This window comes from Podarcis filfolensis (assembly GCF_964270895.1).
Source record: "Podarcis filfolensis genome assembly, chromosome: 1".
NCBI classification, from domain to species: Eukaryota; Metazoa; Chordata; class Lepidosauria; order Squamata; family Lacertidae; genus Podarcis; species Podarcis filfolensis.
Genome location: NC_139604.1, coordinates 54,590,957 through 54,617,519, shown reverse-complemented (window position 1 = coordinate 54,617,519; position 26,563 = coordinate 54,590,957). Strand labels below are relative to the sequence as shown.

The following is a 26,563-nucleotide window of genomic DNA, read 5'->3' as shown; positions in this document are numbered from 1 at the left end:
GAATGCTCTGAAAATCAGAGGAAAGTGTTGGTACAATACAAGTTTCTAGGTCCTAGCCATAAGTCAGTTGACTGCAGGAATTCATAAGTAAGGGGATGGTTAAGTGGAAAGGATGAGTAGACAGAACCTGCAAAATCCCAGACTGTAGGCCACGAACACTTATGCAGTCATCAATATGTTAGTTTTTAAGGTACTACAATACTTTTTTGTTATTGTGCTGCAACAAACCTAACACAGCTATCCTTCTGGAAATTGTTGTATGTGGAACCAGTTCCCAGTGATTATGAAAACATAGTGCACATTGGTGACTTCCTGTTGTTATTAAAGGAACAAACTAAATAAAATTAAAACATTAACATTTTGCCCCATTTTCGCAACACAGTTAGGAAGCAGTTATATTACCTGGAGTTCTGTAACTGCCCTGCCGCTTCCCAGAAACACACTCCACACTCCATCCCCCCACCCCAAAACCCAACCCAACAAGCGCTGAGCTGAAAAGTTACTATCAAGGATCCGTTCTTACTCCTCTATTATGTTACTGCAGAGGAAAAAACAGGATGGAAAGCAAAGGTTATAGAAAAGTAGGAGAAGCACTTGGGATTTGATGTCTCTGAAGAATCACCTCACATTAATCTGTTACAGCAAACACATACAAAAAAATATTGTGATACGATAAAACAGAGGGCTTAGAACTTCTGGTTGTGGGCCAGATTAGGCCTGGTGGGGGTTCCAGTTTGGCCTGCCAGGGTGTTTTCTCCAAACCACATCCACTTGCCCCACACCTGATGTCATGTGCACAGCAGGTAGAGATGTGATAGCAGATTGGGGGCCAAAAAGTGTGCTTCCGATTGCTTCATTGCAAATGAGTCTAGTTGTCAGTGCTGATCAGTGATGATAACAACAAGCCCCCTGGTTCCTCTCTGAAATTTAGAAATACTTAAGCCGCTTCTCTTCAGAGAGAGGCGGGGTTGCACGTGGGCCGCGCACTTCCAGCCTTTCAGCGGGGGGGGGGGCATGTTTAGGCCCCCACATCACAGGGAGCCCTGGTGCACGTCACAACCACAGCAGGCCAATCTGGCCGGCTGGGGGGCGTGGCTTGCCACATGAAAGCGGCTGCGCACTCAGGAGATCTCCCTCTCTAATCCTGGCTTCCACGGATCTCCAGCCCTTTTTTCTGGTAGTCTTCACCTTGACCTTGCTATGGACTTCGGTTGGTTGCCTGCTGAAGGGACCTGGTAGGAATTTTTCCATTTGGCAGATTGGCACCAGCCACTTGGTTTTCGCCTACCTTGTAGCAAATCGTCACAACTTTGTAAGGTTTGGTTAGGCATTGGAAAAGCTTGGTTTATGGGAGGGGAGGTTGTGGCCATCACCTAACTCTCCCCTTTAAGGGTATTCCGTTAAAGGGATCCGGGGGTCGTGGTTCCTGTCCGAAGCCCGGGTGGTGGCTAGGGCCATGGCACGACCTTTCTGGTCACCATGAGGGAGCTCCTAGTTGATGTACATCAGCAGGCCTCCCCCTACAGGCGGTTAACCCTTGTGAGACTTCCTGCATGGCAGGCAGGAGTCAGATATAGTTGGTACGGGTCCAATACCTAAAGCCAATACCACTCACATTCTGTAACCAATAAAAGTTGTGGCCTTTTTTCGCCCATTAATCTACAGTAAAATACCGATGTCCACATGTTTTATTTCATCAAAGGAGGGGGTACGGGGCCTTAAGGTGCAACTATAGTTTAAATAGAAATACATGTCAATGTAGAGAAGCTGTGTGCCAGGTGACCTGAGTGTGTACTCATTCTGCTGCCCAGGTGCTAAGGATCTTGGGCAATTTCAAGCCCCTTTTCTCTCTTATTTTCTCTCATCTTAAAATGGGCTTGGGTTGGGGAACCATTCAAACAGAAGACTCCATCAAATAGTATTTATTTATTTATTGAATTTATATACCGCCCTACACCTGGAGGTCTCAGGTCAGTGCAGAGGTCTCAGGCCTTCTGAGGGTTGCCTTCTGACTTCAAATATAGGAATGCCCTCTGTAAATTAGTGCACATGGCCACTTACTACTATATTTAGTAGTAAGCCACTTTGTGGAGCAGGGGTTGTTTGAGGATCAGGCCTATCCCTGTAAAGGAATGACTAGTTTTATAGCCACGAGCATCTTTCTGTCATCAATGGTAACTCATGTGGTGCCATCCAGATGTTGTTGGACTACAACTCCCATCATCCCTGACCATTGGCCATATTGGCTGGGACTGGAGTCCACAATATCTGGAGAGCACCATATTGGCTACTTTGGGGGAAATTCCCCTTGAGGGGTTCAAGTATGGAGGCCCACACTAAATTCCAAATCAGATAGACTTTATTCGGTAATGCATTACAGGACAGAATCCTAAGAATCTTCAAAGTACGGTATTTCCACTGGGATCCACACTATATAGGCAAATATAGACATCATTTTAGTTGTTCACCCTCTATCCAACGACCTGACGCTACCCTAGCACTTTGTCATCTTTCATCCAGCCACAGTCCATGAAATGACCACCTCAGAACATTTGCAGGAGCAAACAGGATTGAAAGCAGGATTGTGTATTACTGTCTTGAGAGCATCGTGAGCACAAATCATCAGGAATGTGTGTAGAATTTGTCTTTTGGGAAGCAGCCATACATTCACCTCAGTGACTCTTGTTATGCTGCATCTTTATGAGGACATATAACTTTTCTATGCGTTTTGACCACCATTTTCCACCACATCATTTTCCACCCTCCATTTTTGATGCAAGCCTCACATAAATAATCCCAAAAACTTTCAGTGAGTGTAATGTAGTAAGTAGAACTTAAATGATTACAATGGCTTCAATCCTATACACATACCTGAAAGTCACATTGAGCTTGATGAGACTTACTTCTGCATAGCAAAGGACTGAGCTATTAGCTCAACTCTTAAAGTAATTTTTCTGGAGTGTTTTTTATAGTCCTTTTTCCATCCTGACATAGTCCCTAATATATTTTGACGCATGAAAGGAAACCATTAAAATTCTTTGGACATTTTTGTTGGCTCCAGACCAAGTTAATCACACTTAGTCCCACTAAAATTAATGTGAAAGCTTAGTCATGACCAACTTCAGTCCCATGAATACCAAAGAGACATAACTGTAATTAATTTTCTCAGACTCTAACTCTCTGGGTGCAGAAAAATGTGAATCAATATAATACTCTCTTAAAATGTTTGCTTTATGTATGGCTCATCATCACTGCAATCAAAGTTAAAGTAGAAATTTTTTTTCTAATAATGTTTTTCATAAATAAAAACATTTGAAAGTAAGATATTATCATTAACTCTTTTTGGTTTTGAGAATAATTTTGTGTGTGTGTGTGTGTGTTTAGTGAAAAATACTGGGAAATATTGTAATTATTCTAAAACTTGCATTATATTCATAGAGCCACACACATGGAAACAAATATCACAGCTCTTAATGGAAACAAGTCTTCTTCCCTCTTTTTCTTTAGTAGTATAGAATAGCTATTATCATACTCTGTAAACATCTATAGACTCCTGCACAATATTATATTGCAGCATAAGACATGGAATGTATTCCTTCTCGTAATGTTTTGAACTTAGCATGTCATCACTGAAGGCTGCCCTGCTGCTTTCCCCCAGGGAAACTCAACATTTAGCACTGAATCAGAAGAAACAGCAATTGAGTTTTCCACAGGTTACTGTTTGTTCAGATTTAGCACTAAGGAGTGGGTTTTCTGGAGGACAGCGGGAGGCAAAGGCAAAATCATTTGGACCCATGCCTAGAAAGTCTGAGACAAGTGGGGAACTGCTCAGACCCGTGCTTTCTAGGCAGAGGACAAGCAGAATTGACTAGAAAGAACACTGAGAGAAGATATTACTGGGATAAAACTTTCTTGCTGACAACTCTTCTAAAAGCTTCCTTCACATCTTTGTTCCTAAGGCTGTATATTAGAGGATTGAGCATAGGAATCACAACCGTGTAGAATACAGAGGCCCATTTGTCCTGATCTAATGAGTAACTAGATGTCGGTCTCAGATACATAAACATAACTGTCCCATAAAAGAGGGTGACTCCAATGAGATGGGAAGCACATGTAGAGAAGGCCTTACGTCTGCCTTCAGCAGAGCGGATCCTCATGATGGCCGCAAAGATGAAGAGATAGGAGATAAGGATGATAAGGATGGTGCTGAACTCGATGAAGCCACAGAGGCTGAAGAGGAGGATCTCACTCATGTAGGTGTCAGAGCAAGACAATGCTAGGAGTGGGGGGATCTCACAGAAGAAATGATTGATGATATTGGAGCCACAGTAATCTAAACTGAAAGTCAGGCTGGTATGGGACACCAGGCTTATTAGACCTGCTATGTAGGAACCAATAGCCAGTACCAGACAAACCTGCTTTGACATGACTGTGGTATAATGGAGAGGACGGCAGATGGCCACATAGCGGTCATACGCCATGGCAGCCAAGACATAGCATTCAGCATCCACAAAACCTACAAAAAATGCAAACTGTGTGGCACAGCTGGAGAAGGAGATAATTTTTCGCTGGCGTAAGAAGTCAGCCAGCATGCGTGGGGCAATGGCAGTAGAGTAGCCCAGATCCACTAAGGAGAGGTGGCAAAGGAAGAAATACATGGGTGTGTGGAGTTGCTCATCTACGGTGATCAGGAGGATCATGCCCACATTTCCTACCACATCTGCCAGGTAGATGAAAAGAAAGACCACAAAGAGAGCCATTTCGAGGCGTGGATTATCTGTGAAGCCCAAGAAAATGAACTCTGTCACCTGGCTATGATTGCCCTCAGCCATCGTGGCTGAAGACAAATTGGGGATCTTGGGATCCGGAGAGAAGACAGAAGACACTACTTGAGTCAGAAGAAATGCTTTGTAGTGTAGAGCAATAGAATGGGAGAAGAGGCAGTCTGCCCTGATGGGCAGAGAATACAGCACTCCTTCTGCAATTGGGTCCACCAATCACTTCAAGTCCTCTTAGTCAATGTTATGAAAGGAACATAAACTATCACATTCAGTGTTTCTTCCTAAAGAAAAGAAAGCAGTTATTTTATTATATGGGACCACACTATATAAAATGGAGGAAAGTACAATAATTAAACATTTTTATTCATTTGTTTCCCTGATTGGAATCAAAGCCTGCCTTAGTTAAAGCCACAGATAGAATATGCTGCTTTATAAAGTCTTGATCATTATTTGCTCCATTTGTTGTTGTTATTTAGTCGTTTAGTCGTGTCCGACTCTTCGTGACCCCATGGACCAGAGCATGCCAGGCACTCCTGTCTTCTGCTGCCTCCCGCAGTTTGGTCAAACTCATGTTGGTAGCTCCATTTCTTACCAGATCCCAATAAAGTGAATAATTTTTTTCATATACTTTGCATGCAGATCTAGAAAAGTGTAGCCAGAGAGTGCAATAAAAAGGGGAAACACATCCAGGGGCACATTTATGCAACTGTTGCAGTTGATTGAGGATATGAAGGTTCTGCAATCTTTTCCACCATGGCAGATAAGATTAGGCTAAAGAATGGGACTTGTGGGTGAATAGCTCCTATAAGACACTCCCTCCCCTCTTTTCCTGACATAGGAGGAGTCTGGTGTTATGAGAGATCTTCAACAATTTCCCCCCAAATCACTAATCTGTGGGAGAAGGGAAGGAAGGATCTATACTCTCCTGATGTTACTCGTCTCCTGCTACCATCTCTTCTTCCTGGGAGCTAATGGATCTTCTAGTCTTCTACCCAACCTTCCCTGAGAGAACCATGAGAGCAGCACAGGGCCTGGAACCTTCCATTGTCCTACTAGTTCTCTGGGTTATATCCATGGTCTCTGTAGCACCCTGTTTGCGTGACTTATTCCAGATTCCATTTTATATTTTGGCTCTTCAACTGAAGTGAATATTCCCTGTGCAGATCCCCCTGAGTTGTTAGCTCTGCCTGCTATAAAAGAAGATAATGACCCTGAAATCGTCCTGGTTTTGAATATGTAAACATTAAGAAGCTAAGCAAACCCCTGCTGAATTAGGTTGAAGGCCTCTTAAGTTCAGCATTCTGCTCCCACAGCAGCCAACCAGATGCCTATGGAAAGTCCACAAGCAGGACATGAATGAAATAGCACTCTCTTCACTTGTGATTCACAGCAAATAGTATTGCTGCCTCTATCAGTGAAGGTAGAACATAACCATCATGCATAGCAGCCACTGATAGCCTTTTCTTCCATAAATTTGTCTAATCCTCTCTTAAAGCCATCCAGGTCAGTGGCCATCACTGCATCTTACTCACCAGCCATTTTAATCAGACTACCCTTGGAAGAGCACAGCATTGTGGGTTGTTAAATATTGTTGTGCCTATCTGTTGCCCATTTCTAGCAGCACAACAACAACAACCACAACAACAAATGCTTTCAGGAGATTCTTGCTTGGCTTTCAATGTCAACTTGAGTAAGAATTCTAAGCAAGGTGGACTCTCTAGCATGGACAATGTTTGCTAGGGGATTCCTCAAGCAGAAACCCTGACTTCTTAAATTCCCAAAATTCCCTGAGCTAGCTTGGGTCCACATATCTACTTACACAACCTTGAGCCCCTCCTGCTTTGAAAAAAATTATCCCACCTGAAAGTCAGATGCTCAGTCCATACTTTTGTCCACTCCTCTGCTTCTTAGCTGTTGTAAACTGGCAAGTCAGAAAGGTGGTATTTATTTATTCAGCTCAGAGCCCCAGATGGCTGATGCAAGGATTACATGGCTCCACAGGAAGCCATTAAAAATACTTCTCAAGGGTACCCCTACCCTTGTTACTTTCTCCCTTTCATCCTTACAGAGATAATTAAAAATGTTAATTGAAGTTCTTTCTCTTGAACCTTTCCTCAGCAACACAAATTTTGTGCTGTTATACAGAAAATTATACCTAGAATTGACTCAGTCCTCCCAATATGTCACAGCATCCTCTTCAGCCAAATGTGGGTGGTGCTTCCTTTGAAGTTCCTCTTCTGGAAGTAGAGTACCTCATAATTAAAACTGTCATGGATTCCTCCAAAGATCATTGAAATTATATTTTGAGTGGGTACTTAATGAGAAGTCACTGTTAGACATTCATGTCCCCCACCTCACAGAACTACAACTTCTTCCATGATTCTTTGGGGAAAGGGAATGACCACCTAAATACTTTAAGTATATGATGTTATATACCATAGCCCAGCAGCCTATTTCTTTTAAACCTAAAGTTGGAAGCTTAGTCCTATGCTGTAGTCCTCCTGTATTTCAGAATGTATCCATTGAGGGGTGAGAGACTCTGTGTTGGCCAGAAGGTAATGGCTTTTCCACCTTCTTTACCCCATCCTAAAGCCCTAGGAACCTTCATAAGGGAGCTGTTTCCAGAAGAAGAAGAAGAAGAAGAAGAGGAGGAGGAGGAGGAGGAGGAGGAGGAGGAGGAAGAAGAAGAAGAAGAAGAAGAAGAAGAAGAAGAAGAAGAAGAAGAAGAAGAAGAAGAAGAAGAAGAAGTACTGTTAGGGGAGACACACCCTGTTTGCTATCAGGAGTTGGTTGGTTTCACCTTTGCCACCCCACCTCTAGCCTGAGGAACCTTCAGAAGGGAGTTGCTGCTGCAGGCATTATGTGTATGTGTATTCTAATGAGCTGAACAGAGTGCAAGATTATGAGTCATAGGGGTGGGAGAGTGTGTGTATGAACATAACAGTGCTTAGTTTATTTTCTGGTTGCTATTTTGTTAAGTGTTCCGAATATTATTTTATAGATTATATTATTTGGTAATCATAAAATATGACTTTTGCTTTAATTGTGATGTTTAGTTTATTTTTACGTCATTGCTTGGTTGACAGTGTTTTATAGATTGTAATTGTTTCACTGATTATTTGTTAATTATACTATACGATTTATGTTGTATTTGTGATGTTCTATCATGTTATTGTTCTTAAGCCACTTTGGGATTCATTTGAATGAAAAGCAACATAGAAACACCCCACACACAAACACACACATACACTTCCCACGCTGAATTGGATCAGCAGTCCATTGTGCTCAGTATTCTGCTTCAAAAGTGCCTAATTGGATGCCTCTGGAAAGTTCACAAGTGGGACACGAAGACAACAGCTTCCCTTATTATTTGTCCCTAGCAGCTGGTACAGTAGTCACCTATGGAATGGAGCCTCAGCAGCATTCAGAGGGTTGAGCTTGGATGAGGAGCTCACAGAGTATTTATTCATTCTCTTGTGAGGATTCCCTATAGGCTCTCAATCACATTTATGTCTCTTGCTGCAGAGCAGAGAAAGTCACACTAGGTGTGGATGGCTCAGGATTAGTCTATCTGCCTCCGAACTTGGGTGTCTGCAGCTGACTAAACTCATCAATTTCACCCGAGCCTTGGGAAAATTCCCCATAACATCAAGCAACACACACACACACACACACAGAGAGAGAGAGAGAGAGAGAGAGAGAGAGAGAGAGAGAGAGATTATAATGGTGCCATCTCATCAGGGTCCAGACTTGCAAGGGGCCTAGAGTCTAAGCTTTCATTTTTTAAAAAATAAAAAGTACAGTGGTACCTCAGTTTTTGAATGTCTGTTGACAAACATTTCAGTTTGCGAATGCCATAAACCCAGAAGTAAATGCTTCAGTTTTCGAACACGCCTCAGAAGTTGAACATGCTACGCAGCCTCCACTGACTGCAAGATCCGGAGACCTAGCTGTCGGCTGTCGAGTCCTCGGTTTTTGAACGTTTCAGAACTCAAACGGTCTTCCAGAACGGATTATGTTCAAAAACCGAGGTATCACTGTAAATACCAAGACCTTCTAGAATGTACATGCAACTTTCTAAGCAATTTCTCGTACTATGCATGCGCAGCACAGTTGGGCTGCTTCCTTACTTTCATGATCACAGAGTGCTTTCTCCTGGCGGTGATGGCATATGACCGTTACGTGGCCATCTGCAATCCACTGCTTTATCGGATCATCATGTCCCAGAGAGTCTGCATCCAGCTGGCAGCTGGCCCTTATGCATACAGCTTCTGTGTTGCCTTGTTCCATACCATAGTTACATTTCGTTTGTCCTTCTGCTCTGCTAATGTGATCAACCATTTCTACTGTGATGACCTTCCACTGTTAGCCCTTTCTTGCTCTGACACCAGCACCAAGCAGATACTGATCTACGCTTTTGCTGGTTTTGATATGCTGTGCTCCCTTCTCATTGTTCTCATCTCTTATACGTTTATCCTCTCAGCCATTCTGAGAATCAGCTCTGCTCAGGGACGACTCAAAGCCTTCTCCACGTGTGCTTCTCACTTGACTGCTGTCACCATCTTCTATGGCACTCTGATCTTTATGTATTTGCAACCTAGTACAAACCACTCTCTAGCAACGGATAAAATAGCTTCCGTTTTCTACACACTGGTGATTCCTATGCTCAATCCTCTGATCTATAGCCTGAGAAACAAGGAGGTGAAAGATGCTCTGAAGAGAACAACAGAGAGAATTGTTGTTGTCCGCTGATGGATATTTAGGACATTCTTCCTAATGTATTTTATTCAAGCCAAGAATGGAATGTGTTGTGTGTATGCTTGGAGTGGCCAAAAGGAGGTGATGCTAGAAAGCAACACAGGAGATAAGACAGAAGAGCCTCAATGTAGGGATGGATAGATAAATCAATCTCTTTCTGGTCCATGTCACTTCCACATGTGCTCACTCAAAATGTCATTTAATTCCCTTTCCCCATTAATTTGCTAATATATTTCTTCTCAAAAATCTGCAAGAAAATGTTCAGTCAAATGTGTGCCTCTAAATATATTTTATCTTAAAGTGTACATTTTAATACATTTCGATCATTTCTTTTGAAATGAAATCCATTTCAATAAGGGTTTAGGCCCAGTTCTGGCACAGAAACTGCTTTGGTTGCCCTGGATTATGACTTCTGTCAGGAGAGAGACAGGGGAATTGTGTCCCTGTCAGTTGTCCTTCACCTCTCAGTGGCTTTCAATACCTTTGACCTTGGTTTGGGTTTATTATTATTATTATTATTATTATTATTATTATTATTATTATTATGTATTTTGTGTTCCCACTTTGTATTTTTATGTTTTGAACCACTCTGTGATCTTTGGATAAAGGGCAGTGTACAGATTTATTTATTTATTTTATTGAATTTATATACCACCCTATACCCAAAGGTCTCAGGGCAGTTCACATAACAAAATCAGAATATAAAACCACAAAATATATAAATATATACAGTGGAGCTATATTGACTCCACTGGTGAATTCCTCAGTGTACCATCAGTGTATCTCTCATGGCAATGGCATAGCTGGTACTCTGTCAAATCCTACAGTTATTTAGTTTGTGGGTCTCTTTTGGCAATGTATTTATTTTTGAAAAGTATATTATTTTAAAAAGATTAATCAATTCTAAATCACCACATTTTTGGTTGAATCTGCTCCTGCTCGATTAAATGCCTTAGACCAAGGACTCAAGCCATATAAATCATTCAGTTATTACCAACTTGAGCCCAGTCTTAGGCTGATAAACTATCATCTGGAGCTGAAGGTCTCAGTAACACAGAGGCAAAAGCCACACGTCTCCAATAATAGTATTCATTCAGAAACGTAATTCAGTTTCCACAATTTCCCTCCCTTTTCTTAGGCATTCCTTGATATCCTTCTTTCATTCTGGAAGCTCTTCCTCAATAATTTATAGGAGTTCACGATGAGCAGCTGACCCCAGTAAAATCTGAAACAACAATAGGTTTACTGGTTGCAAAAATAAATCATGTGACCAGACATAACATATGTAGCATTTCCATTTAAAAATCCATTTATTTGTTTATAGAATTATTTCTATACCATCCTATCATGAACTACAGTGGTACCTCGGGTTGCATACGCTTCATGTTACATACGCTTCAGGTTACAGACTCCGCTAACCCAGAAATAGTACCTTGGGTTAAGAACTTTGCTTCAGGATGAGAACAGAAATTGTGCAGAGGCGGCACAGTGGCAGCAGGAGGCCCCATTAGCTAAAGTGGTGCTTCAGGTTAAGAACAGTTTCAGGTTAAGAACAGACCTCCAGAACAAATTAAGTTCTTAAGCCTAGGTACCACTGTATATCAAGATGGAAATCTTCAGAAAGCTTGGGGAGGTTGTCCTTAGTATTGTGTTTGGGAAAGCTTTGTGCCTGACTTGTTTTATCTTTGCAAAAGTCCACCTTAAGGGTTTCTGTAATCTCTTTCTGGTTAGTCCACTGCCAGCAAGAGATAATCCAAGGAAGTGTACACTATGAAAATGCATTTCCCATTTCCTGGAGATTTTTCTGGAGATTTCCATCTTCAAGTGATGCTTTTATCTTTGAATGTAGGATGTGGGATTTTATTAGCCACGTGGTGCTATTTGCATACGCAGGATCCAATTCTAAAAGGCAATCTGTGTGAAGATTCTGTTTTCATGTACAGATCATCCTTATTGTAATGAGGCATTTCTCTCCATCAGGAATTTGACATCTGAAGTAACCAGCTGCTTTTCAGTTATGTCAAATGGATTAAAATTTGGGAAATAAAAAGGGGAGTCATGAAAATGTAAAATAATAACTTTAAGAGACTAGAGGAGATATTAAATACAGTTGCAGTAGAGAGCTCAATTTCCCTGGAAAGAAAGTTAGTAGAGACTGTAGCATATTTAGGATATATGGTTTTATTTACACACGTATATAACCTGAGCATAGGATGGAAAGGTTCAAAGCTAAGAATAAGAATAAGAATAAGAATAATAAATTTATTTATACCCTGCCCATCTGGCTGGGTTTCCCCAGCCACTCTGGGTGGCTCCCAACAGAATATTAAAAACAGAATAAAACAGCAAACATTAAAAACTTCCCTAAACAGGGCTGCCTTCAGATGTCTTCTAAAAGTCAGATAGTTGTTTATTTCCTTGACATCTGATGGTAGGGCATTCCAAAGGGTGGGTGCTACTACCAAGAAGTCCCTTTATCTGGTTCCCTGTAACTTGGCTTCTTGCAGTGAGGGAACCACCAGAAGGCCCTCGACACTGAACGATAGAGGTGGAGACGCTCCTTCAGGTATACTGGGCTGAAGCCATTTAGGGCTTTAAAGGTCACCACCAACACTTTGAATTGTGCTCGGAAACGTACCGGGAGCCAATGTAGGTCTTTCAGGATCGGTGTTATATGGTCTCGGTGGCCACTCCCAGTCACCAGTCTAGCTGCCACATTCTGGATTAGTTGTAGTTTCCGGGTCACCTTCAAAGGTAGCCCCACATGGAGCGCATTGCAGTAGTCCAAGTGAGAGATAACTAGAGCATGCACCACTCTGGTGAGACAATCTGTGGGCAGGTAGGATCTCAGCCTACGTACCAGATGGAGCTGGTAGAAAGATTTTGCCTCCCCATTAGGTTCCCAGGAAGCCATAACTTTGGGTCCAGCACAGAGCAAGGCAAGCCTCAGTGTCTACAGCTTCACCAACCAACATTAATTCCCCTAGCCTATTGTGCTCCTTCCTTGGATTGGATGGCATCCAGCCAGGTGAGAAGGGGAAAGTCTATCTGCTCCTGGACACATCTTCATTTGTCACTATGGCAACATATCTTTTCTTAGCAAAAATTTTGCAATGCTAACAAGGCCAGCCAAGGCCATTACCTTAAAAAAGTAACTAGTTTGACTGATTCACCAGGTTTCCTCTTGTAGATTCTAACCTCACAAAGAATGGCAGGTCTGAGAAGGACCAACTAATATCACCAAAACTGACCCCCAAAACAATAACAATACATTTATCTCAAAGTTGTAATAAATGTTGAGTACAGTGCTGCATCCTGATGGCTCCACAACTGATAGAGAAGAAAACCTGAGAAGAAAACTGAAAATTCCCAAGAAGGATAAACCAAAGAACTGGTGAATTTGAGAATTAAATGCTGGTGATTCCTTAGGATTTTGAGGTACTAAGCTAAACTTTGGTCATATTGTCAGTATCTTCTGGAGATAAAAACCAATAACTAAATGGGAATCAGAAATTTTGTAAAGGACCGAAGAAACCAAACAGCAATAATAATGCATCTAGCATACAATAAACTTCACACATTCATAAGCTTTAAAATTTAATTTCCCTTCTACTTGGACATACTGTGGAGACAACCTCCTTATTTCTTCATTTTTTTATTCATAGCAAGTGAATGAATAGACATCTAATGTAATAATACTTTCCTCTGCATTAATCTCTTCAGGGCACCTTTGACCTCCTTGTTCCTTAGGCTGTAGATCAACGGATTCAGCATGGGAATCACCACCACATAGAACACAGAAACTATTTTCCCCTGTTCTAGGGACACGCTAGAAGGACGCCTGATGTACATGACAAAGAGTGTCCCATAATAGAGAGTGACAACTGTCAGGTGGAAGCCACATGTGGAGAAAGCTTTGTATCTCGCCCCAGCATTTTTAATTTTCAGGATAGTGAAGAGAATGAAAACGTAGGAGATTAGAATAACAACGAGGGAGCTGATGAGGTTAAAACTGGCAGAAAGTAACATCAGGGTCAGTTTGACATGGGTGTCAGAGCAGGACAGTTTCATGAGAGGTGGGTCAGCACAGTAAAAGTGGTTGATGACATGGGAGCCACAGAAGGTCAGGCGGAAGGTGAATATGGTCTGTATTGTGGCATCTAGGAAAGCATATGCAGAGGGAACTGCCACCAGCCACATGCAAACCTTCCGGGACATCTTTGTGGTATATGTCAGTGGATTGCAGATGGCAACATACCTATCATATGCCATGACGGCCAGGATGAAGGATTCAGTGAGACTCAGTGCAATGAACAGGTCACACTGTATCACACATCCAGTGAGGGAAATGACTTGGTAGTCTGCTACTAAATTTGCCAACATCCGAGGTGTGACATTGGAGGAATAACAAATGTCCACAAAGGATAAGCTGCTGAGAAAGAAGTACATGGGAGTGTGGAGTTGCGAATCCATCCTGATTAATGTGATCATTCCCAGATTCAACAGCAGGGTCATAATATAAACAAATAAAAACAGCATGAAGAATGGAAACTTCAGTTCTCTACGATTGGTGAACCCCAAAAGAATGAAGTCATACATCATTGTCTGATTACTATCAGCCATCTACACATGTATGATGTCTTCTGAGAAGAAAAAAGAACATATACACAAAGTGAATGCAGACACATTATTGGATGTACTGATGAAACAATACTCTTCTCTGGTTTTATTCTGTTGTCTCAAACCTCTTCTATGATTGCGTGCAAATTGGGGAAGGAACTTTTGGTCCTATTTTTTAATGCCCCCACCTTTTAACACACAATAAAACTAGCTTGAAGACAACACATTTTGTTTTCTAATAGAACTGGTGCTATCAAAATCTCAGGGAATGCAAGACAGAAAGACAGAATGTATTTTCACACATGCACATAAACAAGCTGATACACTTTGGAAAGGAGAGAATAAGAACATAAGAAGTACTTTGTTGGTCACCCTGATGGATGACCTGTGCAGAGAGGGGGACAGGGAGACTGCGACCTTGCTCCTACTTCTTGATCTCTTGTTGACTTTTGATACTATCGACCATGGCATCCTCCTGGACCAACTCTGGGGAATGGGAATTGGGGACACTCTATTACTGTACACTGGTTCCAATCCTACTTTCAGGACTGAGTCCAGAGAGTAACATTGGGAGAGTGCTTTTCAGTCCCCTGGCAGCTATGTTATGGGGTTCTGCTCTGTTATCCCCAGTACTATCAATATCTACACGTAGCCAGTGGGAGCAGTCATTCAATGTTTCAGGATGAGGGCCATCAGTATGCTGCTGACACTCACCTCTGTTTCTCCATAACATTAGAATCAGGAGAAGCTGTCCAGTCCTGGCCATTGCCTGGATACAGTGGTGAAATGGATAAGGAAAAACGAACTGATCTTGAATCCTGGCAAGACAGAGGCACTGTGAATGAGGCAGTGTGGTGTAGTGGTTAAGAGCAATGGGCTCGTAATCTGGTGAACCAGGTTCGCGTCCCCACTCCTCCACATGCAGCTGCTGGGTGACCTTGGGCTAGTCACACTTCTCTGAAGTCTCTCAGCCTCACTCACCTCACAGAGTGTTTGTTCGGGAGGAAGGGAAAGGAGAATGTTAGCCGCTCCTTTGGGTAGTGATAAAGCGGGATATCAAATCCAAACTCTTCTTCTTCTTCTTCGTCTTCTTTTTCTTCTTCTGCTTCTTCTTCTGTCTGACAAATTGTTCAGTTGCCTACCCTGAATGGGTTCGTACTCCCCCTGAAGGAGCAGGTTTGTCGTATGGGGGTGCTCAGTTCCTTTTACCAACTGCAACTGTTTCAACAGCTATGACCATCCCTGAACCAGGAAAGCCTTGCCACAGTAGTTCATGCATTGGGTTACTGAACTCTGTGTGGGGCTTCTCTTGTGCCTAATCCAGAAGCTGCAGTTGCTGGAGCACAAGTGCTGACAGGAGTGCGACCTTGTCAGCAGATAAAGCTGCAGGAAAATCATGGCAGCCATTTTGAAATTTGCCAGTTTCCATGCCCTCATAAGGAGCGACTTTGCCAGCAGATTGCGCCCATTTCTAGCCCAAAATAAAAAGGCATAAATGCTTCTGAATGAATTGGCAAGCCTGCAAAGCACTTCACACTGAGGCAATCTGTTTTCTCAAAGTGTGGAATGGGAGAGGAATGAATCTTATCATTGGTGGATACACATCTAGTTGCAAGTGATTTGGAAATGAATGTGACCAATGCACAACTGCAGTCTTAGTCAACATACCATGCTATAGAAATAAAATTTGCAGAGCCAAAGGCACACTTGGCTAAATGCCTGGATAGATATTAGACGTATCACACCTGAATATAGTTAATGGATGCTGGTAAAACCTACCTCAATGAGAGAAGAGACAGTCCCACAGATTCCTGATAGCACTGACAGCTGCATGAAACAGAAAATTTTATATTCATCTGTGAGTCAAGGGACAGAATCTCCTCTGTTTCTCTTGTTGTTTTCTAGAACCTCGAGAGTAAAATTACCGCACTCCATAGGATACTTAGTGGCTGCTGTTGACAGTGAACATGTGTCCATGCTTTTTCCTGTTTAATTAGACTATTGCATCTATTGATCTAGTATAATTTAGTAGTTAATTTTTTGGCTGAAGATATTAGAATTCCTGTTCTCTTTTACCATTGACGATGTCATTATTTCAGTTCATCACTCATGGAAAAGGAATGAAATGTGAAAGTTTGGTAATAATACCAGGAATAATTGCAGAAGAGAAATCCAGTATTTAAAATAAGAGCTAGTGTAATCATTTATATTAACTGTGAACTCATTCTGAGATTATCAACCCTTATGTGGCTAAAAGGAATCATCCATGCCCAAGAGAGAATTATTGGTAGCCTTGGGGTAACTCCATGATTTGCAGAAGTACAAAAAACAAAAACAAAAATCAGGGGAAGAAGGGACACAAATGTAGCCCAGGAAAGAATATGTTCAATGGACACAGGATGCAGAATCCTTTTAGTGATTAGGTTGACATAAATTCAGTTGGGACCTGTCCTTTTATGTTTTAATTCATGGTCTTGTATATCTGACTTGATTGGCATTTTTGTTAGAGGAATTCCTTTTGTTGATGTTGGTCCAGTCATTTCTTCAATGCATATGCCAAGTACTGTAGCTTTCATTGCACCCCAGAGAATATGAGGTTCGACATTGGGAGAGGCATTGCCAACAAAGTAATTTCTTGTGGTACAGCAGGAATGTATGCAACCACCATATCGAGTCAGGGATAATGGGGCCCTGTATTTGTAAAGAGGCCTTAGTAGGGGGGTGGTCAGATAGAGTCATGGGTTCTATGTTCAATAAAATCAAAATTAGGGAGACAAGAGATTAAATCAAAATTCATTCCTGAATAAGAATGAAATTTCAGAGAGAAATATGTGTGATAGCTTGCTCCCTGATTTATCTGACACCATGCATTTTTTAGATTGTATCTGTTTAAGAGTGGGAATATACATTTATTTCCAGAATAGCTGCCAAGAGACACATTGGGAAGTCTATCCAAATGCTTACTACAGATAGCATTCAAATTGCCTGCAAAAATAGTTTTATTTTTTTTATTAAAGATTTTCTTGTTTTACAAAAGTGTTTGCAATGTCTGTCTCATATTTTTTCCCCCATGTAACAATTTTACAAATCAGTTTCATTTGTTGAGACATTGGGAAGAAAAGGGGGGAAGAGGTGGAGGGGGGAGATGGGTGGGGGTGGGGTCGGGCGACGGTGTTACTATTTTACTTACTATATGTAGGGTTTGGTGTCAGCGTTGCTTGTGCAGGTTCTTTGTTGTTCACTTGTGTTCCTTTGGTGGTGAGAGAGGTTGGGGTTGGCCTAGGGTGTGGTTGTTCATTTGTGGTTGGCTGTGGTGGTCTTTGTTTTCATGTGTGAGTGGTGTGGGTGGGAGTTTTGAAGGTAACACTCAGGTCCCATTTTACAAATGCTTGCTATGTGAAAATTCACTTTTCTGAACAAAATGAATTAGTATCCATTCCTCACTATATGCACTACAGATTGCATACTCAAGAGTGCATTAGAATTTTTCCAGTAGGAATCAGTGAAAATCATTGACTTGCTATGCAAACAATTGCCTAACAAATGATTTCCATTGTGTTCATAAAACAGGACCAGTGTTTAAACCAATGCAAATAAGAGTGAGGGTACCTAGCATTCCAGCCACACACAGAACCCTTCCCCATAGGTCCTGAAAATTACAAGATTTGGACAGTGGTTCCCAACTGGTAGTCCGCAGACCCAGGGGGTCCATGTAACCCACCCAGGGGGTCCGTGGCACCATTCACATAACAAAAACTACCATGAAGATATCACGATTTTCAAAAGTAGGGGTCTGTGGCTTGGCTTTTGAAAAATACGGGGTCCACAGTACTTAGCTAACTGGGAAACATGAGATTAGGACATGGTTTTCGCAACACCTCTGGACTGCTTATTACCTGGAGCCATATAATGTTTGCTAAGGTATGAGTAGGATAAGAGGCTACTGCTTGTAGCTGCATCATGTGTCTCCTGCAGAAAGAAACAATAAAGGGCTTCTGCCTCCTAATGTACTCAGAGTTCCTCCATTGCTTGATTACATCATCTAAGCCTTGTACCTTCAGTGAAACACTATAGACATCAGCCATGACAAAAGAGGAATCCCATAATGATACACAGGCCCAGGGCAATCACTAAAATCTAATGTGTGTATTCTATAACAAATTCCACATCCCCAAAACTCCCCACCCCAACTATTCCCTCCCACTCCAGACCCTATCATGCCTAAGCAAGCATCCTCAGAAAGACTAAGGAACTTGTGGTGCAAACAAATGGTTTTCTGGCTTTCAAATGGTTTGTGTATGAGGCGGAGGGAAACACTACATCCACATGAATATAAGGAGCATTCTTTTCATTGTAAAATCCAATAAACCAATAGTAACATTAATACCACCTCACATTAACACCACAAGTTTAATTTCTTGGAGAGCCAAATAAAGAATAGTATATATACAACCAAAATGAGAGGTAACACCAATAGGATAAAGATACTCATTTCTTCATTATAGTTGATGGTCTCATGAAGTTGGGGGCTCATGGAGAAAAAGACACCAGGCTAGGCTTTGGGCTTCGGTGTTTCTTTGCAGATGTAAGAAGGATTCCATACCTGGTGCTGACTCCAAGTTTCTCTTTTTCCCCAGGAGATTCACAATTTGAGGGTGAAAATGTAAGTCAGAAGTTTCGGAAGAGGCTGCAAAGAGCATCTCACCTACCCATTAGGTGCCATTGCAGTGTGTAAGCAATATGTCCACCCAAACACCCTGTTTCAATTTTGAAGAACTGGTGGATCTGAAAATTAGATGCTGAAGATGAGTGAGAGATACTATGTCGTATTTGGGCCATACTGTCAATATTTTATGGAAATGGAAACAAAAAACCAAAACTGAATTGGAAAAGTGGGGAGGGAAGGAAAAAAACCAGACAGCAAGTTGCAAGAACTCATCTACCACATATTAAACACCATAAGCTGTAAAATTTCATATTCCCTCTTCTTCACCATATGGCGGACACATCTTCCTCATGGATCATTTCATTTCATAACTAGTGAATGAATAGACATTTAATGCAATAACACTTTCCTCTGCAATAATCTCTTCAGGGCACCCTTCACTTCCTTGTTCCTTAGGCTGTAGATCAACGGATTCAGCATAGGGATCACCACGGCATAGAACACAGAGACTATTTTGCCCTGTTCTAGGGACACGCTAGAAGGACGTCTGATGTACATGACAAAGAGTGTCCCATAGAAAAGGGTGACAGCTGTCAGGTGGGAGCCACATGTGGAGAAAGCTTTGTACCTCGCTCCGGTATTGCGAATTTTCAGAATAGTGAAGAGGATGAAGGTGTAGGAAGTCAGAATAACAGCTAGGGAGCTGATGAGGTTGAAACTGGCAGAAAGTAACATCAGGGTCAATTTGACATGGGTGTCAGAGCAGGACAGTTTCATGAGAGGTGGGTCAGCACAGTAAAAGTGGTTGATGACATGGGAGCCACAGAAGGTCAAGTGGAAAGTGAATATGGTCTGTATCATGGCATCTAGGAAAGCATATGCAGAGGGAACTGCCACCAGCCACATGCAAACCTTCCGGGACATCTTTGTGGTATATGTCAGTGGATCGCAGATGGCAACATACCTATCATATGCCATGACAGCCAGGATGAAGGACTCCGTAAGCACCAGCGCAATGAAGAGATAACACTGTATCAGACATCCAGTAAAGGAAATGACTTTATAGTCTGCTACAAAATTGGCCAGCATCCGAGGTGTGACATTGGAGGAATAGCAGAGGTCTACAAAGGACAGGCTGCTGAGGAAGAAGTACATGGGAGTGTGGAGTTGGGAATCCATCCTGATTAATGTGATCATCCCCAGATTCCCCAGAAGGGTGATAATGTAAACGACTGAAAACAGCATGAAGAGAGGAAGCTGCAGCTCTCTACGATTTGTGACACCCAAAAGAATGAAGTCAAATACAATTGTGTTATTTCTTTCAGCCATCTACACATTTATAACGTCTTCTGAAAATGAAAGGAACATACATGCAAAGAATGTGAAATCAGACTTATTATTTGATGTGCTGCTGAAGAAATATTCTTCCCTAGTTTTATTATGTGGTCTCAAACCTCTACTGTTTTTGTGTGTGATTCAAGGGAGGATCTTGGGGTCCTTTTTATCTCCATTGTTTTAACACACAACAGAAACAGCTTGAAGACAACATATTTTGTTTCATAATAGACTTTGTGCTACCTGAATGAAAAGGGAATGAATAATAGAAACATAGTTAAAATGCACACATGAACAAACTTATAAATTTGAAAAAGGTTAGTATTATATGAGGGAGGAGACTACACAGAGAATAAGAACACAAAAAGCACCATCTAGTTCAGTATTTTCTTTCCCACACCTGCCAAACAGATGCATTTAGAATGTGACAAAAAACTGTGTGAATGCTATTCTGACTTGTTTAGCTTCAACATCTGATCATCAGAGGTATCCATATTCTCATGGGTAAAGCAGGTGATTAAAGTGGGGACCTTGAAGTGCTTTCTGGTGCACTGGTGATCCAGATATTATCAGACCTTATATGTATGGAGAAGATAGAGCTATGGATCTCTTTTCTATATACAGTGGGCCCTCCAGATATGAATTTAATTTGTTCCGGGGGTCCGTGAGCACCCCAAAAAATCCATAACCAGAGGTGCTGCTTCTGCACATGCGTGCAGCAAACCCAGGAGAATACTTCCAGGTTTGCCACATTCGTAACCTGAAAGTTACGTATGCAGAGAGGTACGTAACCCGAGATTCCACTGTACAGAAGAAAGAGGTGGTTACATTGACTCACCATATTTTTTTGGGGGGGTATAGCTAAAGTAAATTTCAAAAAAGAACCTGAAAGCATACACAACCATAGCACTCCACTCAATATTCCAGAGTCAGAAAAACTACTTTCAACCTAAAATCAAACAGCTTGTCAATAGCTCCAAATTAGATGAAAGGGGAGAAATGAAAACAAGATTGAATGAAAGCAAATGTAAAGTGATTCACACAATGGGGCAAAATATCAACAACTGACATATACAGGAAAGGGATCTGCTGATTATGATGATGACATGGCGTCTTGTGATCATGGTAGAAAGAATTTAGAATGGTAGCTGCATTTGGAATACTATCTACTGCTCTGGCCACACAGTATCAAAAGGGGTATTGTCGATCTGGAAAAGGTGCAGAAAATGCCAGTAAAATGATCACGGGATTGGCAAACCTTTCCTTTAAAAAGTAAGGTGTTTGGACCTCATAGAAAACAGAGAAGAGTGGTGTGGTTAAAGTTAATAAAAATATGCATACTGTGGAGATGGTGAACAGAGACAAGTTCCTAATGTTGTTGTCTAAATAATAATGCTAGCACTCAGGGTCATCCAATGAAAGTAATTGGCAAGAGATTCAGGACAGTGACTGCCTTTGAGGATTTCAAAGGCAGTTTCAGTGGGAGATTCATTCATTCATTCATTCATTCGTTTATTGAATTTATATACTGCCCTATACACAGAGGTCTCAGGACGGTTCACAAAAAAAGAAGATTAGACATGTTTGTAATTTTCAAACCAACTACTCATAAAACCCCAGGCGTGGTTGATTATTTTTTACCAACCTCCAAACTGTAAAGCTACAGGGAAAACCACAACAGCTATTCTAAAATTTGACAGGTTCTCTGCCCTCTTTAGCAGATGACTTTGCCTGCAAATCTCATCCATTCCTACCCTAAAATAATAATTAAAAGGTATATTTTTTCTGACTGATTCGCCAACTACTTCAGACTGAGGTCTGTTGTTTTCCCACAGTTCTGAATTGGGGTCCAAACTAAATCTTGCTGTTGTTGGACACATCTAGCTGCAGCTAATTCAGAAACAGATAAGACCACTGCACAGTGGCAGTCTTTCTCAACACACTATGCTATAGAAATAGAGCCCAATGGATGTTAGGTTGAATGCCTCAACTGATATAAGATGTACCACACCCAAATATAGGCAATGGGTGCTGGTAAAACCTACCTCAATGAGGAAATAGGCAATCCCACAGACTCCCAAGAGCACCGGCGGCTGAATGAAGCAGAAGGCTTTATATTCATCTATGAGCCCAGGGAGATTGTCTCTGAAATGGCTCTTCTGCTCTACTTGTTGTCCTCTAGAGCCCTGAGAGTAAAATTACTGCTCTCCATCGGATTCCTGGGAGCTGTTGTTGACAATGAAAATGTGCCCCCTTTCCTGTTTAATTAGATTATAGTGGTATGACCTTTTGAACTAATATGAATCAGAAGATCAGAGATTGCCATCCTGGAATGTGCAGGAGCCATGATGCTTTTGAAGGGTTTCACTGCTGTCTCTGAGCTTTCATACTTTATTTCTTGAAAAAGCAACCCTGTAGCCCTCCAAAAATGAAAGTTATAGGACAAAATGTACAGTGAGTGGGTGTGGCTACATTGTATATATATTTTTTCCTACTGAAGAATGTCCCCTGTTGCCATTAGACAGCAACGGGATCAGTGTGTGTGTGTGTGTGTGTGTGTGTGTGTGTGTGTGTAAAACCAATATTGTGTGATTTCCAGAATCAAAACCAACACAACACGCAGTAGCTGATTTTCCATAATAAGCATAACTTTGTTGGGGGTAGCCATATCTCTTTTGCTTTTTCTGGCTACACTCCCCATGGCAGCCATTTTGTCTTATGCCATAACACTTGTTTATTGACTGGTGCCTCCAGCACTCTCAACATTTGAAATCAGAGTTTTCCTTCCCCTAGATGGGCAGCCTTCCCAGGTTGATGAGCCCCATATGCCTCTACACCATGTGCAGAAACCGCCTTCTTGACCATTGGACCCACTATTGGTCTCGTCCACTCAATCCACTGGAGCCTACAGGGCTTCACTCTTCACCTACAGGGGACAGACTAGTCCCTAACACACTGAGGGTTTAAGACCCATTGGCTATCCTCACCTGGTTTAGCCGGCCAATTGAAGCAATTTCCTAGGTTGTGTTGCATGCTGTTGCATGCTGACAGCTTCTGGAAGCTACAGGTGAGAGCCAAATGCAGGGTGGGGATCAAAGGTGGATAAACTACCCCAGAAGGAGCATGACGTGCCCCCCACCAGAGGTGCTACCCCTCCCCTAAGACCCCAATATCTGTCTTAATTTACTAGAATAAAAGGACAAAGATTTGCAGGAGTTTCACAACAGCAATTGATTGGTTGTTAAACTACAAAGTGATTACAGTAGAAATAAAACTGAGCCAATACCCAAGAATGACATCGATACTGTCCAGTAAAGTTTTTAATCCTACAGTGATTCACCTTTTGTTCCCATTTTGTTACATATGTTACAGTGGCTTTGTAAAGTAAAGGTAAAGGACCTCTGGACAGTTAAGTCCAGTCAAAGGTGACTATGGGGTTGCGGCGCTCATCTCGCTTTCAGACCGAGGGAGCCGGCGTTTGTCCACAGACAGCTTTCCGGGTCATGTGGCCAGCATGATTAAACCACTGCTAGGAAGCCGTTTACCTTCCCACTGCAGTGGTACCTATTTATCTACTTGCACTGGCGTGCTTTCAAACTGCTAGGTTGGCAGGAGCTGGGACAGAGCAGTGGGAGCTCACTCTGTTGCGGGGATTCGAACCACCGACCTTCCGATCGACAAGTCCAAGAGGCTTGGTGGTTTTGACCACAGCGCCACCCAGGCCCCAGTGGCTTTGTAAGTCTATATCTCAAAGAGGGTAAGAAGATCCTGTTAGCTCAGTTTCCTCCATACTGAAGTTCTGTTCAAAAGTATCCCTCACACATTGGGCCGGTGCATAAGAGACTGGGCCTGCTTTGACAGGCCTTGCACCTGCCATGTGCCTACACTCTAACATTGGCCTGTACAGTGCAAACGTCTACAAGGGGAGAACCTTTAATATATGTATGATTCCATACAGTGGTATGTGGGAATGCTTTCTCCTGCAAATGAGGAGGAGGTAGTTGGTTCATGCAATCTCCAGGTGGGCTAGTCAGCATGACCCCACTCTTCACATGAGGGATATTTCTGAATTGGATTTGAGTTGCCAAATATTTGACTGCTGAGCATCATGGGTTTTTTTAAAGGACATTTATTGCTCTGAAGGAGCTCTGAATCACCCTGAACAGGCTTACATTCACAATGGAAAACAACATCTTCTTTTCCTTCCTTTTCTCAGAGCTCCATCTTTCGTCTGATGTCTGCAACAGCAACCTAAATGGGCAGGATCCCCTGTGTGTTTTCATAATACATTATGTATTCCAGGCCTACCAGCAGAATGATAAAATGGTGTAGCATTGTACCAAGGGATACTTTTTTCTGTGCAGTATGTATATTTGTCATACATTCAGTGTAAGGTATTTTATTGAATAAACCAGGTGTTTTGTGCAAATGAATTACATTTCCCCCTCTTGTCCCCACATTCTCAAGGCTAACTCACCAAAACCTCACAAGGCCCTACAGTGTGGAGTACAATTTTACACCAGAAAACTTCCAGTGAGCATCCCTAACGTGGCATCACATGTGAACACAGTCTGTGTTGCATCTTTAATTCATCTTGCTCTGCTAAATTTATCTTTTTGTAAACCACTTTGAGGCTTTTTCTACAATCAAGCGGCATATAAATTTTTTGAAATAATTATAATTATAAAATAAATTCTGCTACTATTTAGTTTCCACTGAAGGTCATGTTAGATCTGGAAATTGATAACGCGGGGGGGGGGGGGAATAATACAATAGTGCTTTATCCAAAAATATTTTAATTATATTTCTAGAATTGAGAAAATAGATCATCTTTATGAAACCTTTAAATAGTTTGGATTTCAATTTGATATTTCTTTGGTGATGACTTCAGGGGTAATCACCTTGGTGCCCTCCAAACATTGTTGGACTGCAGCTCCTATTATTCCTGATTATTGATTATGCTGGCTGTGGCAAATTGGAAATATAGTTCAACAACACCCAGAAGATACTACTTTGGCCTGTAATAAATTATTCAGCATATTTTAATTCAGCAAATGAATTAAATGCAGACAGAAGGGCTCCTTTCATTCATGTAGGGCTTTTGACTGGCTGAAGGATCAAAAGAAAGAGGTGCAGGGTTGGGGGTTTTTTTTGGCCAATTACACCCTCCCATTGAAGCCCCTCACACTGTTCTGGAAGGATCCAGAACCCTCCTGAGCAGGTTTCCAGGGGTGGAAGTGACTGCATGGGGAAATGGCAAAAATCACCTTCTCTGTTGCTGCTGATGGAACTTCACTCAGAGAAAGCTCCTGTTGAAAGAAAGGAAATTAGGATCCAAGCCTAGGGGTGGCATTCAATGCTAGCCCTACTCAGAGTAGTCCTGAGTTAATACACATTACTAACTTAGGTTCATAAATTTCAATAAGTCTACTCTGAGTAGAACTTAGTTGACTCTAGGTCCCCATAAGTTATTTCTGTGAAATCTGGATATCTGGCTGAATTACAAGTCATTAGGTTCCATTATAAGGGACGTGGGTGGCGCTGTGGGTTAAACCACAGAGCCTAGGACTTGCTGATCAGAAGGTCGGCGGTTCAAATCCCCACGACGGGGTGAGTTCCCGTTGCTCAGTCCCTGCTCCTGCCAACCTAGCAGTTCGAAAGCACGTCAAAGTGCAAGTAGATCAATAGGTACCGCTCCTGCGGGAAGGTAAACAGCGTTTCCGTGAGCTGCTCTGGTTCGCCAGAAGCGGCTTAGTCATGCTGGCCACATGACCCAGAAGCTGTACGCCGGCTCCCTCGGCCAATAAAGCGAGATGAGCGCTGCAACCCCAGAGTCGGTCACGACTGGACCTAATGGTCAGGGGTCCCTTTACCTTTACCTTTAGGTTCCATTATACAGTGGTACCTCTGGTTACGTACTTAATTCGTTCTGGAGGTCTGTTCTTAACCTAAAATGGTTCTTAACCTGAGGTACCACTTTAGCTAATGGGGAGTCCCGCTGCTGCCGTGCCACCGTGGCGCAATTTCTGTTCTCATCCTGAAGCAAAGTTCTTAACCAAGGTACTGTTTCTGGGTTAGCGGAGTCTGCAACCTAAAGCGTATGAAACCTGAAGCATATGTAACCCAAGGTACCACTGTAATGAAGTTAGGGATATAAGAAGCTGGCTTATACTGAATCAGATCATTAATCAATCTAGATCAATATTATTTACATTGACTGGCATGGAATCTCCTGGGTTTCAGACTGGGGTCTCTTCCAGCCTACTTAGATATGCTCGTGATTGAACCAGAGGACCTTCTGCAGGCAATGCAAATGCTCTTCGACTGAGCTGCAGCTCTACCCCAAACAGTCTGTTCTTCCCAACATAATGAAAATATGAGCTAAACAGTACTGGGTAAAAAT

At 42.0% G+C, this 26,563-nt stretch overlaps 4 protein-coding genes across 4 annotated transcripts in view; 1 reads left to right on the top strand and 3 right to left on the bottom strand.

The window, feature by feature from the left end:
• Positions 1–9,533, top strand: part of LOC310749581 (olfactory receptor 8U3-like) — a gene marked incomplete at both ends in the record, with an annotated part of 89,483 nt that extends 79,950 nt beyond the window's left edge. Inside the window, one exon of the mRNA XM_083586803.1 lies at positions 8,964–9,533. Coding sequence (XP_083442929.1) covers positions 8,964–9,533 — 570 coding nt within the window. The remainder of the gene's footprint in view (positions 1–8,963) is intronic.
• Positions 3,894–4,832, bottom strand: LOC310770406 (olfactory receptor 5AR1-like; the record flags this gene model as incomplete). Its single annotated transcript, XM_083631103.1, has 1 exon — positions 3,894–4,832. One exon carries the CDS (start codon positions 4,830–4,832, stop codon positions 3,894–3,896), a length of 939 nt encoding a protein of 312 aa, XP_083487229.1.
• Positions 9,534–13,223: 3,690 nt separating the features above from the next.
• LOC310770598 (olfactory receptor 5M5-like) lies at positions 13,224–14,162 on the bottom strand (the record flags this gene model as incomplete). The annotated part of the gene is made up of 1 exon (XM_083631580.1): positions 13,224–14,162. The coding sequence occupies one exon, from the start codon at positions 14,160–14,162 to the stop codon at positions 13,224–13,226; it is 939 nt and encodes a 312-aa protein (XP_083487706.1).
• Positions 14,163–19,215: 5,053 nt separating this feature from the next.
• On the bottom strand, positions 19,216–20,154 carry LOC310742413 (olfactory receptor 5M5-like; the record flags this gene model as incomplete). Its single annotated transcript, XM_083571905.1, has 1 exon — positions 19,216–20,154. The coding sequence occupies one exon, from the start codon at positions 20,152–20,154 to the stop codon at positions 19,216–19,218; it is 939 nt and encodes a 312-aa protein (XP_083428031.1).
• Between the last annotated feature and the right edge of the window lie 6,409 nt (positions 20,155–26,563).